The following is a 14,794-nucleotide window of genomic DNA, read 5'->3' as shown; positions in this document are numbered from 1 at the left end:
ACCAGCTCGTGTTGTACGAGAAGCAGCTAAAGAATTGTCAGTACCCTTGACCATTTTGTTTAATTTGAGTCTCGGGTCTGGGTTAGTCCCGAGGGGGTGGAAAGAAGGGAAAATAGTTCCACTGCATAAAGGTGGTTCCAAGACGACTGCTGTTGTAAATTACCGACCAATTAGCATATCAGGAATCATTGTCAAGGTCTTAGAGAAATTAGTCAAGAAAAGAATACAGGATCGGATAGATGAAAATGGGATATTGTATGGGGGACAACATGGTTTTGTGAAGGGTAGATCATGCCTCAGTAACTTGCTCACGTTTTATAACACAGTGACGGCTGAACTGGATAGAGGTAATGGGTTTCCAGTGATACTACTGGACCTTGCCAAGGCCTTTGACAGGATACCACATGGAACCCTAATCAGTAAACTGGAGCAGATGGGGATAGATATAGGGTTGGTAAGATGGATAGGAGGGTGGTTGAAGGAGAGATACCAGAGAGTGATTTATTCAGGAGTGGAGTCAAAAAGACGTCTTGTGACTAGTGGAGTGCCGCAGGGCTCTGTTCTTGGACCACTGCTTTTCAATTTGTTCATCAATGATATTGGAAAGGATCTGAGAGGAAGTGTTCACTTGTTTGCTGATGATGCAAAGTTGGGTAGAGCAATTGTGAGTGCACAGGATGTCAAAATTTTACAGGATGATTTGGATAGTTTGGAGGACTGGGCTAGGAAAAATGGATGTCAGTTTAATGTGGCAAAGTGTAAGGTTATGCACTTTGGGGTGAAAAGAATAGCAGCAGTATATCGCATAGGTGGAACCGTACTCCAGGAGATTGATGAGGCCAGGGATTTGGGAGTACTGGTGGATAGGGAATTGAAGTTTAGGGGGCACATTGCAAAAGTAACTAAAACAGCTCACCAAATCACTTGGCTTATGAAAAATACTTTAACATGCAGAGAGAAACAAGTTGTTGTTTCTCTGTATCGAGCCTTGATAAGACCCCATCTGGACTTCTGTGCCCAGTTATGGGCACCAGGGTTTCTTTGTGATGGGGAGGAAGTGGAGAGGGTCCAGAGACGAGTGACCAAGATGATAGCAGGTCTATGGAATGAACCTTATGAGAATAGGTTGAGGATTTGTGGGTTGCAGAAGTTGGACGATAGGCAAAGGTGGGGTGATATGATTGAGACATTCAAATTACTGAAGGGTTTTTATAAGATTGATCCAGAAGATATTTTTGAAAATATGACTGGTGGTGTGAGGACTAGGGGCCATGCATGGAAGCTGGGCAAGAGCGTGGTTGACAAGGGTGTTAGAGCTAGGTTTTTTACTTGGAGAGTGGTGAATGAGTGGAATAAGCTTCCAGAGTCTGTTGTAGGTGCTACGACCGTGAATGAGTTCAAGGCAAGATATGATAGATACTGTGTAAATGTTGAATAGTTGTTCCAGACATGATGTTAGGGCCTCCCTCGATGAGTCTGTCGACTCCTTGGAGTTTCCCGGAACAACAATAATAATAATAATAATAATTTTTTTTTTTTAATTGAATAACTAGAAACAAACCGAGAAAAATGAAAAAGTTTAATAGCACAACTAGTTTCAGCTTGTATCAGCCTTCTTCAGGTCAGGACTGACACTCACATTTTTCGAAATTCTCCAGGTAGTAATAACTAGGGCTCGGATTTTTAGGTGTCATAAAAAAATGCAAAATATGCGTCCAAGTATACACTAAAAACATTTAAAACATCCGAAATATGCTCTTAAATATGCAAAAAACTCAAACTATGCACTTAAATATACCTTTATTAATTTATAATTCTGCATGGTTTAATTAAAACATTACTCATAAATTAAAAACATAATATAAAATGCAAAAAAAAAACCATTTAAATAGTTACCTACTAACTGACCAGAAAAGTGACTTAAAAATTTGCTCTTTTTTTTTTATAGTAATTCTCTCTTTCTCTTTTCCTGTAACAAAGTATACTTTCATTTAAAAAAAAAATTATAACTTTATATTATACGAAGAATACATGCTTAACTTACTTTAATTGACATTTCCTCCCTCTTCTTCTTCGCCAATATCTTCTGGTAATTGATCACATTCCCTTTGCGGTATTAAGTCGATTTTTATGTCTATTATGAACTGTGTGACTTTCCAACTCCTTGATTAATGTTTTCGGTGATTCCCAAGAAGTACGCATTGCATTTTATCTCGCTAAGCACTGCTTTGCTAGGATTCTGTCTCTCACAGTTTCTGTTTTTAATGAATTCGCTAATTTTGTTTTTATTCAATTCACTTGTGAGAAAATTCGCTCCACGCATGCAGGTGAATGCAGCAGAATAGTAAGATTTGTCATAAAATATGACAGTAAACCATATTTATTATTATTCATGCCATCTTTTATGTCAGTCAATGAATGCCAATATCTTTAGGAATTGGTAGATCTGATGCTACGAGACGATAACTTCTCCACTCATCTATTTGATTTACCTAATATCATCAACAAGTGAGGGGAAGTGAGCAACAAGAGGAATAATGGTAAATGGTGACTGGCTAGGGTCACTAGCAACTTTTGGGTTTAAGATTCATAATTTTGCATCAATGCTGTGTTCTTCGAAGACAAATCTTTTCTCTATTTGCGAACTAAGTTCCACAAGAACCTTTAAACAATCATTTTTAAATCTCATCAAAATGGAGTTATCTTCGAAAGGGTTTCTAATTAAGTGCGCCATTGCTCTACCACCGAAGTAAATATCATTGACATTTTTATAGTTGTTTTGGTTTCTTGGATCAATTTCTGATAATTTAGCTGTTCTTAAAATCTCATCTTTAATGAAGCAAATAAAGAAATATCTCAATTAAGTAAATTGAGATATTCTGTTGATACGTTTAGGAATAGTTGGTGTAACCTGAAATGCTCTGATTGAAAATCTATATTAAGTGTATTTACTTTTTCAAGAATATACTGAAGGGAAAAAAGCATTGGTCTGGTTCCAAGGTTAGTAAGTGTATCATAAATTTTTTTGGCTTTGTCAATTTTATCTGTCCTTGATTCATTTTGAAAGTATAGAACTAATGCATCATACTGTTCTGAAATAGTTGATACCACTTTTTCCCTCGACAGCCACCTGGTTTGAGCAAGTTTGGGAATTTTATGTGTAGCTATATCAGCAGATTCTTGAATGAATACAAAATCTCTTTGCCGCTTAGCACTGCAGGAGAAGTAGGAGGTTAAATCCTTTAGAAAAGCTTCTAAGTATGAGAGTAGAACACTGACTGCATGACTAATGCATAGAGCAAATGAATGACAAACGCAACCCATCACAAAAACAGATGGGACGTCATCTTTCAACAGTTTCTGAAATCCACTGTTAACGCCCATCATGGAGGAACAGTTATCACTCCCAATGATATTGCTACAGGGAATGCCATGATCCAGCAGAAAAGTTTTGACAGCACTGTAAAGACTTTTAGCACTTCCATTCTCTACACATACTATGTCTAGTAATGCATCAGCTACATCTTTTTTATCTGTATCAAAATACTGTACAACAACAGCCAAGATTTGAGTGATGGAGATATCCGTACTCTCATCTATTATAATTGAAAATTTTTGATTCTTGCATATTTTGGTAAGTTAAGACTTTTCATGGAATGATATTCCATCCTGAATAACATAAGAAATTTTAGTTTTCTTCATTGCCAACTTTCCAGCAATTTGGCTATCCAAAAATGCGCGTTTACACATCATTACAAAATGATCAACATGAGAAAATGGGATGTTATGCTCAGAAAAGAAGCTAGCAATTATTAACTCACTCCTAGCTAATTGTTTATCCTCTGTTGACGCTTTCTTATTAAGAAATTGAGTAATAACTGCTGTCGACTTAGCAGACTGATAATTACTTTTATGTTTGGCTGAATCTTTATGCTTTATTAGTGCAGATTTGTTTGCATTTTAAATGTAATATTACAACACTTACAGTAACTGGTATCTTTGCTGTTCACATCTTGCTGCAGCCAATCTTTTAATTCAGGATATTTTAACCAATCTTCTTTAAATGCTTGAGAATACCACTTCTGTTTTTTCTTTGATGGCTCCATATGGTTGGATTGGAAGTACCATAAATATGAAAATAAATAAAAATATTGATAATTTAAACAATTTGTCAAACACTGTACAAGCACAAGGACCTCTACGATAACACTGCAAGAGGTTGCGCTATATGTATGTAACGATGTAAAACAAGAAAGGGAAAACGAAACCAGAACAGAGAAAAAACGGTTTATTTATCAAAAAAAAAAAAAAATTTGTGAATATAATAGTAAAATATGACAAAAATATTAAAATTCAAACTTCTGTTCAAATTTCCCAAGATTTTGAGAGTTTTTTAATTAAAAATCCCTAGGTAGCGACTAAATTCCCTAGATCTTGGGAAAAATCCAAGGAGTGGCAGCCCTGCTTCAGGTGCACTTAAAAAAAGAAATAATCAGTGAAACATAGAGGAAATAATTGTAAACATCACAGAAAGTTACTGTCTGCGCATTCAAAACTGTTCTCTTGTTGGCTTCATTGTTGGGCGTATGCATGCGTATAGCATCTCACGAATGCCAGTATTTGATCGTAGCACAATGACAGTCTGAAAGGTTGTAACTCAGGTTGTTGTTGAGATGTAGGGGATTGAGAATGATTTCTTTTGATTCTATTATCTTTCTTTCTAATTCATCGTGGCAACGGAAAATGTTATTAGACTTGCCCCATTGGACTGTATGGCTAAGGTTTTCTTCATTAGAATTGGCCAAGAACAGAACATGACTAGACAAAGCACTGGCTTGCGTTCTCCTGTAACTGACGTCTCAGTTACAGGATATAGTATGTTTCTAGGTAGTTCAGAGGTAGTTCTCAGTAGATTGTTGGTCCGGTTGTGGAGTTCACGGGTGGGATCTCTCTCGTGGATCGAGTAAGTGTCACTCCGTAACAATTCCATCATCTTGTTATGATATTCATCAATGTTAAGAACAACTGTGCCGTTGCCTTTATCTGCAGGAAGAATAATTATATTTTTGTTGTTTTGTAACTGCTTAATAGCCTGTCGTTCCGATGAAGAGATATTGTCTGTAAGGGGTTTGGCATTATTGATGATGAAAATGGATTCAATGCAAGTAGGTCTCTTGGGAAGGAAGAAAGGAAGTAGCTTTTTCGATCGTTGTAAGTAATAATTCTTTAGAAATAGATCTGGGAGATGAAACAAAATTTAGGCCTTTACTGAGGACACTTTTCTCTGCATCGGAAAGATTATAACTTGATTTGTTAATAGCAACTTTGTCAGGATGGAGATGTGGTTTCGAAGAAGTTGAATTTCTTTGTATTTGTTTAAGGGCTTTGAATTTTCTAATAAGTTTCAATTTATTGTCATTTTGTATACTGGTGGCTTGAGATTCACTTCTCAAGTTGAAAAGTTGTGATAATCACCATGAAGGAATTGAGGTAGAACCATGTAACTTACACATTATTCTACGTATTCCCCACAAAGTGTTATACACTTTAAGAAGATTCCAACTGTCACTATCTAGAGATTGTCGGAACAAGTCTAATAACATTTTCCATTGCTACGATGAATTAGAAAGAAAGATAATAGAATCAGAAGAAATCATTCTCAACCCCCCCCCCCCACACACACACACACACCTCAACAACTTGAGTTACAACCTTTCAGACTGTCATGTATTGTGCAACGATCAAATACTGATGTTTGCGAGATGCTATACGCATGCATACGTCCAGCAATGAAGCCAACAAGAGAACAGTTTTGAATGCGCAGACTTCAACGTTAAATATATACACTAACTTTCCGTGATGTTTACAATTATTTCCTCTATGTTTTACTGGTTTTTTCTTTTTTAATGTGCACCTGAAGAAGGCTGATACAAGCTGAAACTAGTTGTGCTATTAAACTTTGTTTACATTTTTCTCGGTTTCTAGTCATTCAATTTTTTTTAAAAAAAGTATATCAACTGAGTAAATCAATCTTCCTACACACACACACACACACACTAATTTAAACTTGCCAAGAAATTATATACTTGTTTAATCCTTTATCCAAGAGGGATCACACGAAGCCAGGAAACAATTAGGAAGTCTTAACAGGAATAAATCCAAAAGTATAATATCGGTGTTGTTGCTATTCTGTGAGTGTGCACACATGGAATATATGCCCCTGATGTATATTTATGTAAAATATAAATATATATGTGTATACCCTCATGCAGAAAAATATACGAGGGGGGGGATGAAAAACGACTGGTTTGTGCAACAAGAGGAAAAGCTTTTTTTCTCAGAGGATTGCAAGTGATTCAGCAGCATTATAACAAGTGTATAACACTTGGTGGGGGATATGTAGAATAATGTGTAAGTTACATGGTGATTATCACAACTTCTCAGCACACTCTCATATATATACACACACTAAATTAACTTGCCAAGAAATTACATACTTGTTTAATCCTTTCTCCAAGAGTAAGCAAGCAAAGTTTGTGCATGAATTATCTTCATGACTAGGCTACTTGTATGTAGAGGCTGATGACTTTGCATGCCTTGGTATCCCATAATGCAAGGCATACATACTTTCAGATGTGTATAGTGCTATGATTATATACGTAGCCTTTCTTGTGTTGCATAACAGTATACATCCTGAAGGATGCATGCTTTATATTATGGGATACTAATGCAATTGATGTGAAGTTATCAGCCTCTGTACACATGTAGCCTAGTCATAAAGATACTTCACATACCAGCTTTGTTTGCTTACACTTGAATAAAGGATTAAAAAAGAATATAATTTTTTGGCAGGTTTAATTTATAGTGTATGTACACATATATACTGTGTATATTTATACTTTTCATATATATATATATATATATATATATATATATATATTATACGAGAGTGCTGAAAAGTTGTGATAATCACCATGAAGGAATTGAGGAGAACCATGTAACTTACACATTATTCTACAAATTCCCCACAAAGTGTTATACACTTGTTACAATGCTGCTGCATCATTTGCAATTCTCTGAGAAAAAAGTCTTTCCCCTTGTTGCACAAACCAGTCATTTTTGTTTTAGGTGTTTATCAGAGAATTGAAAATGATGCAGCAGCATTGTAATAAGTGTATAACACTTTGTAGGGAATTTGTGGGCTATAACCTCACGTTTTTACAGAATGCTGTTTCCTGAGCAACTAAGCTTCATGATCTCTATAATTGCTACTCTTTCCCATGATCACCATTTTTTTTTATATAAATATATGCTCTGACCAAATCACTGAAATAATTCATGTCTCATTGAAAGCTTTCATCTCCCATTTTACTTAAAATCATTGCTTAATATCCATTCTTTAATTCAATAAGTATGCCAAGGTTCAAGAAAAAAAAATTTGTATATTGCAAATGGCTTGAGAAAAACTGTAGCTTCTTCCTCAGCCTACACTGAAGCTTGCAGCTACTGCAAAAACCATCAAGAAATCTACACTGGATCTTAAAAAAGTAGGTGCTAAAAACTTGTCTCTTGCTCCAATAGCAATAATTTATATTAATCCCTTGCACAGTGGATGCCATTATTACATGTACATTTCACTGTACGTTACCTCTATACATTTTGTATAGAGGTGAATATGCATTATGATATGTACAGGATACATATGCATCCTGTACATTTCACCTCTCTCACATCTAGATGGTTGTTTTATAACATAACACAAAAGCCAAGATATGCATCATTTTTTTCCTTACAGTTCCTGCATAGGTGAATGAATGAGGCAAATCACTTCTTACTTTCAGAATAGTACACTCTGTACTCTATTTAATATTTCATTTGATCTTCTGTGAGAAAGACATTGAAAAAAATCTCAGATATCTGAAAGTCTTTCTCATAAGGACCAACATCTTCATTCTGGTTCTTGTACAGAGTAGTACTAAAATGAATATTTATTTTACTAACAAATAACATCTGATTCACAAAATAAAAACAGTTGCACAAGTTTAATAACTATGAATGCATACTTTGCATTATCATATCACAGTCTGAATAAATAATAGTAAGACTAAAAGTTGAAAATAAATATCATGTAATTTATTGAAAGTGAAGATAGCAAATGAAATTAAGCTGTGATTCTGGAGGGAGAAATGATAAATTTCATTTAATTTTAAGTACAATTAAGATATTACTGACAGTGATATCACCATATAGCCAAGATTTCTGAAAAGATATTTTGTCAGCAGTCAGTATTACAATTCAGGCAAAACAGTTCATCTAGTAGACAAATTTCTGCTTTTTTCTTCTTTGGCTCATTATCTGAAGTGTGTAAATATTTGGATACTTAGCCTTGTATTTAGTTGGATCAGAAACCGAATGAAACATAACTTGCTTATGATCTCCATTGTGACCACTGTAATGCTAGTGTAATAGCTGACCAGAATAGCAGTAGTGACTAAGTTGTGTTGTCAAATGTAATTTTGTAGTTATGAAAAACAGTTGGAAGCCTTATGTGAAAATCATGAAATATCAGTATTACATGGATGAAGGTGTATTTACAGGATAATAGAAAATTATCAAGGTCTACAATGGAGGAGGAGAATGGTGCACTTGTTACAACTATAAAATATTCTGTATTTAACATTATGATGCTGATTATGCACAGAAATTGTGCTCATAAAAACAGGCAGGTTTACTCTATATAAGAATATCGAATTGTTATATATATATATATATGTGTGTGTGTGTGTGTGTGTGTGTGTGTATATATTTATTATTAAATTTTTTCCCCAGGACATTTGGGCATACTGTGCAGTGAATATTCCAAAATCTCGAATTTTTACTATAAACCCACGTGGTGAATTGAAATTAGAGCTTATTCGGACCTTCCAATCATCGTGAGTAGTCCAAATTTTTAATTTTCAATTTATTCTAACTTTAATTTTCAGATAAAGTGCAAACTCTTGCACCAGAAAATGCTTGTAACTTAAGGATTATTTGGAATTTTTTTCAGAAAAGTTCAATGTAGTTTTCTGTCAGTACATCTTTGAACAAAAATAAAAGTCTGGAAAATTACCTCTGTGCATGTCCTTCTCCTCTTAACCTCTCTACTGGCTATGGTGGGTGAATTAGTGAGACCAAATTGCACTTCTTATCCATGTTATTCAATAGGTGTTACAGAATTGTATCCAGATTTTGCTGGACATCTATAGACATCTTGGCCGGTTGGGGTGTTAAAAAACTACTTAACCAGCTCTCCTTCATGCACAGAAATTGTGCTCATAAAAACAGGCAGGTTTACTCTATATAAGAATATAGAATTGTTGTGTGTGTGTTTATTAAATTTTTTCCCTAGGATATTACCTAAAAACAATGATTTAGGTAATCAAAGAATACACAGAAAAGTTTGATCCCTTACTAGTGTAATGGTCACATTACCCATGAACTGAGAATGAATATATACAGTAATCTACTGTTTATCTGACCTTCAAAACAACGACCCTTCAGTGAACTGATTCTTTCATGACAACCAACTTACCTGCAGAGCATCATGTTATAGTACTTCAGTTATCTGAACAATGAGTTCAGATAGTTGAAAGTCGAGTAATCAGTAGATTGTTGTATATGGAAATTGGAACCACTGTGTGTATGCGTGCTTGCACATATAATTGGCAGGTAATGATGAAGTCTCCTATATGTGCACGGGAACTGGCGATCCTGGGGTACTCGAGCTGAAGATCATGGTGGTATAACCATTACATCTGGTTGGAAGGAAATGTCTAACCCACCAAGCTGCATGGAAGGCAACGGAGAACCACCATGCATACTTTTTCTCTTTCTCCAAGTAATGATGAACAAGTCAATGCGGAAGAATGAATTATGCACAAGAACAGATGGGACCCCTGGGTCGTGCAGTATGCTACCAGGGAGGGGGTTTGTAATCCCAGGAGGATAAGAATTCAAATGATGCTGCAGGATCAAGGCTTCCGGGAAGTTCTGGAGCTAATGTAAAGACACAAAATAAGAAAATGAACCTCAAAGAAAATACAAATATGGGCTGGAATATTGTTTTATTTTTGACGGTATATATCAGAACACAAAATTATAAGTAAATAATAATTTATTGACTTATTGCTGATATTTCGCTGGTGTTATAATCAGCATCTTCAGAGCACAAAAACACAGTTTGTCACAATATGCGAGACTACAACAACATGGTGTAATCATCGTATTAGTTTAACAAAATTGTAGCAGCAACACAAAGACTAAAGTCTTAATTAGATGCCCTATATCTGGAAAAAAAAAAAAAAAAAAAAATTGCAGTTACTACACAAAGACTAAAGTCCTAAAAAAACAGAGAGAAAAAGCCGGCACTATTTATGTCTTAAGATGACTGTCTCCCAGATCTTAGGCAAATTTATACAACCATATTTGTTGAGATTTGGGGTATGGTTCAAAGCTTCTGTTGCTTCTAAGAATAATCTCTCCGACTTATAAGAGTTTATGTGCAGTACTTTTGTTTTCTTCCAGTTGATTCTGTGTGCAGGGGTATCCAAAGCATGGTCTGCTAGGCCCAATTTGCCATAGTGATAGTACCGGATGTATCTTTTATGTTCACTGATGCGGATGTACACAGTTCTTCCTGTTTGACCGTAGTAAGCTTGATCACATGAGCAGGGTACTTCGTAGACCCTGGATGTGATAAAGGAGGAATGCTCTCCTTGGGTGAACAGATGAGAGTTGCTAATTTGACACACGGTCTGAATACTGTGTGTAGTTCATGTTTATTAAGAATTCTAGATATCTTTTCTGATGTGCCTTTAATGTATGGGATGGTGACTGTTTTGTTGTAGTTCTCTGTGGTGGATAGTGGGAGGGGTTTCTTGGGAGCATTTAGTATTTTGTTTATCTTATGAGGATTATAGCCATTGGCCAAGAAGGTGTGGCATAAGTGAGCCAGTTCAGCAGTAAGAGCATTGTCATTGGAACAGATTGCTCTTGCTCTGTGGGTTAGCGTTTTTAAAATACCATACTGTTGAGAAGGGTGATGTTGTGATTGTTTGTGTAAATATCTCCCTGTATGTGTGGGTTTTCTAAAAACTGAAAACAATAAGGAACCATCTGGAAGATGTGTGATAAGTGTATCCAGGAAGGGCAGACAGTTATTAGCTTCCAGTTCCATTGTAAAGTGGATTTTAGGATGTTGGCTATTTAAATGTGCTAAGAATGTTTCCAATGTCCCTGGGCCATTGGAAACATTCTGTGGCCAAATAGCAAGCACATCATCAATATAGCGTAGCTAAAGTGTTGGCTTAAGAGTGGTTGTACTGATAGCTAGTTTTTCCAGGTGTTTTACATAGAAGTTGTCTCGGAGGGGAGGGGGGGGAGAAAGGAGGCAGCCCATAGCTGTCCCATCTAATTGTTTGTATATTTTCCCTTTCCATGTGAAATATCCTGCATGTATTGTGAATTTAAATAATTCAAATATATCAGACGTTAGTAGATTAAGGGTTTCAGTTGGTAGTACATTTGTGAATAGTGAGGAGATATCTGAGCTTTTTAAAGTATGGTGTTCTAAAATGCTTTTTAGGTGGGCAGAATTTTTGACAAAGGAGGGAGAATTGTTTGTTAGAGTGGCTAGTAGCTTGGCTAAATGTGCAGCTAATTTGTATTTGGGACTATTTATACTATCCACAATAGGGCATAAGGGTGTACCTTGTTTGTGAATTTTTGGTGCTCCATATATCCTAGGTGTTTTAATATGGAAGGGCTTGAGTTTGTTTACTGTTTCTTTGGGCTAGGAAGTGACTTTTTTCAGTAATTTACGTACCTTATTTCTTTGTGTGTTGATGGGATTGCGATCTATAATTTTGTATGTTGACTGATCTTGTAAAAGTGTGTGCATTTTGTTTTTGTATTCTGTTGTGTCCATCACCACAGTTGCATTCCCTTTGTCTGCTTTTGCTTTGATAATCTGCTTATTATTATATAACTCTTTTAGATCAATGATTTCCTTATGAGGGATATTATTTCTGGGAGGCATAGACTTGATTAGGATGTTGGCTACATTTAAACATATGTTATTGGCTATTGCTGGAGGCAGGTCTTATATTCCACATTCTGTGGACGCCATTATTTCGGCTTTTGGAACTTGTTTAGGAGTAACGGCAAAATTGTGCCCTCGACTTAAAACACCAACGGCTTCTTTGGTTAAGGTGAGCGATGATAAATTCACCACGACGCGATCTTGTTGTAATTGAGGTTGTTGTATAGCACTGTGCTGTTGTAGGAGATTTTCAAACTTTTTCTGGTGCCGGTTTTTGACCACGTTGAATTCTTTTCTAGCCATTGCGTCGATGATGTTGTTTAGGATCTCCCATAGTTCCGTGTTTAAAATATTATGTAGTAATTCACGTAGCACGATGATGGTTGAATTTAATTTTGATAACTCTAGGCGAGTGGTGTTAATCTGTTCTCGTAATAGCGCTGCACTCGCTCGCTTATAAATACGTTGGGCTTTCGCCGAGTGGAACTTGTTTTTAATTTTCACACAGTTAGTTATCAAATTGGTGTCTCAGCACCTCTTCAAGAAGGCTAATCTGTTCAGTTTCCCTGCCAATTTTAACTTCCACTTACCATATTGTCGCATCTTGTGTACGATATCGTCTCTGTAAAGAATCCTTAAATGCATAGAAAGACTTATATGTTCGTCGTACATGTTTTATTTTTGAGGTATATATCAGAACACACAATTATAAGTAAATAATAATTTATTGACTTATTGCTGATATTTCAAAATAGTTATCAAAATTAAATTCACCCATCAATGCGCTACATGAATTACTATGTAATATTTTAAACACGGAACTATGGGAGATCCTAGACAATATCACCTTTGATATTGTCTAGGCTCTCCCATAGAGAAGGCTAGAAAAGAATTCAACGTAGTCAAAAACCGGCACCAGAAAAAGTTTGAAAATCTCCACCAACAACACAGTGCTATACAAGGACCGCAATTACAACAAGATCACATCGTGGTGAAGTTATCATTGCTCACCTTAACCAAAGAAGTCGTTACTGTTTTAAGTCGAGGGCACAATTTTGCCGTTACTCCTAAACAAGTTCTCAAAGCCAAAATAATAGCGTCCATAGAATGGGGAATATACGACCTAATTCCAGCAATAACCAATAACATACGTTTAGATGTAGCCAACATTCCCTTGTCCAAGTCTGAGCCTCCCAGAAATAATATCCCTCATAAGGAAATCATTGCTCTAAAAGAGTTATATATATAATAATAAGCAGATTATCATAGCAAAAGGACAAAGGGAGTGCAACTGTGGTGATGGACACAACAGAATGTGAAAACAAAATGCATACACTTTTACAAGATCAGTCAACATACAAATTATAGATCGCAATCCCACCAACACCCAAAGGAATAAGGTACATAAATTACTGAAAAAAAGTCACTTCCTACCCCAAAGAAACAGGAAAAAGGAAAGAAAAGGGGGGTGCTGATGATAGCAGGGGAATTATGTCCACATAAGGTTGGCATGAAATTTGGATAAAGAGGATACTGTAAAGGCAGTACAATCAGTTGCATGAGGAGTATAATCAGTAGGCCAGGAAGGTGACTCAGTTGTAAGAACTGCAAAAGATCGTTGAGTATTCGGTGAGTAATTTATGAGGATGTTTCATCCTCAGCAAAGTGAAATCATGAAAACTTAAGTATGGAGGATGGCTTAATTGTGAGTGAGACAGGAGATATATGAGGAAGTAAATAAGCTTGATGTCAATTAAGATTATAAATTTGATGACATATCACCATGTGTCTAGGGAATGTTACATGGAATTTGTAGTAGCATTGGCCTGTTTAATAAGAGTCTTACAACAGCACAGATTCCAAGCAAGTGGAAAGAAGATAAAATTATTCCACTGCATAAAGGTGGTGATAAGGCTGCAGCTACAAATTATAAGCCAATCTGTATATTCGGAGAAGATCAAAGATAAGAACCTCTGGTAGCCATGGGATGAAGACAATTAAGTGGTTTTGCTTAAAAGAAGAGAGTGTGAGGAATCGTTTTAGGGAGAGAGTGTTAGAGAGGATTTCAGATGGACTGGAAAGTGTACAAGATTGGTGGAAACATAATTCAAAAGTAATCCTGAGCTGTGCAATCGAGGTGCTTGGTGAGACATCTGGAAAGATTAGAGAGCAGAAGGAGGGTTGGTGGTGGAATAATAATGTACAAGTGGCAGTGACAGCTAATAGGAAGGCAAAGCAGAAGTGGGATGAGTCAAGAGTGGAAGAGGACAGAGAGGTGCACAGAGAGAGAAAGCAAGAAGCCAAGAGAGTTGTGGCACAGGCGAAGGCCATGGCATATCAAGATCCGTATGATCAATTAGAAACAAAGGAAGGACAAAGAAAAATTTACCAACTAGCGAAATGTAGAAATAAATCAGCAAAGGACATCTTGCATGTGAGGCAGATCAAAGATGCTGAAGGAAGAGTATTATGGAGGGATGTGGACATAAGAAACAGATGGAGAATATACTTTGAGGGACTTTTGAATGAGGAAAATGCAAGGACTCACAGAGAAGATGGGCAGCCTTCTGAGGGGATGGTGCAGAACATCAGTAGAGTGGAAGTGACAGAGGCCATGAAGAGGATGAGGAATGAAAAATCATTGGGCCCTGACAGGATTCCAGTGGAGGCATGGAAGACACTGGGGAAAGAGGGAATTGACCTGCTGTGGGA

The 14,794-nt window shown here is 36.3% G+C and overlaps 1 protein-coding gene across 4 annotated transcripts in view; it reads left to right on the top strand.

Moving 5' to 3' along the window:
• Window positions 1-14,794, top strand: part of Lpin (phosphatidate phosphatase LPIN) — a 443,299-nt gene that overhangs the window by 385,653 nt on the left and 42,852 nt on the right. For all 4 annotated transcript variants that reach the window (XM_090407132.1, XM_090407133.1, XM_090407129.1 and 1 more), the window contains one exon: window positions 8,830-8,933. In XM_090407132.1, coding sequence (XP_090263258.1) covers window positions 8,830-8,933 — 104 coding nt within the window. The remainder of the gene's footprint in view (window positions 1-8,829; window positions 8,934-14,794) is intronic.

The sequence above is a fragment of the Typopeltis vanoorti genome, chromosome 17 (assembly GCF_054136105.1).
Source record: "Typopeltis vanoorti isolate ZY-2024b chromosome 17, IOZ_Tvanoo_1.0, whole genome shotgun sequence".
In the NCBI taxonomy this organism is placed as follows: domain Eukaryota; kingdom Metazoa; phylum Arthropoda; class Arachnida; order Uropygi; family Thelyphonidae; genus Typopeltis; species Typopeltis vanoorti.
Note: the sequence above shows the minus strand (reverse complement) of the source record. Positions and strands in the feature narration are given on the sequence as shown.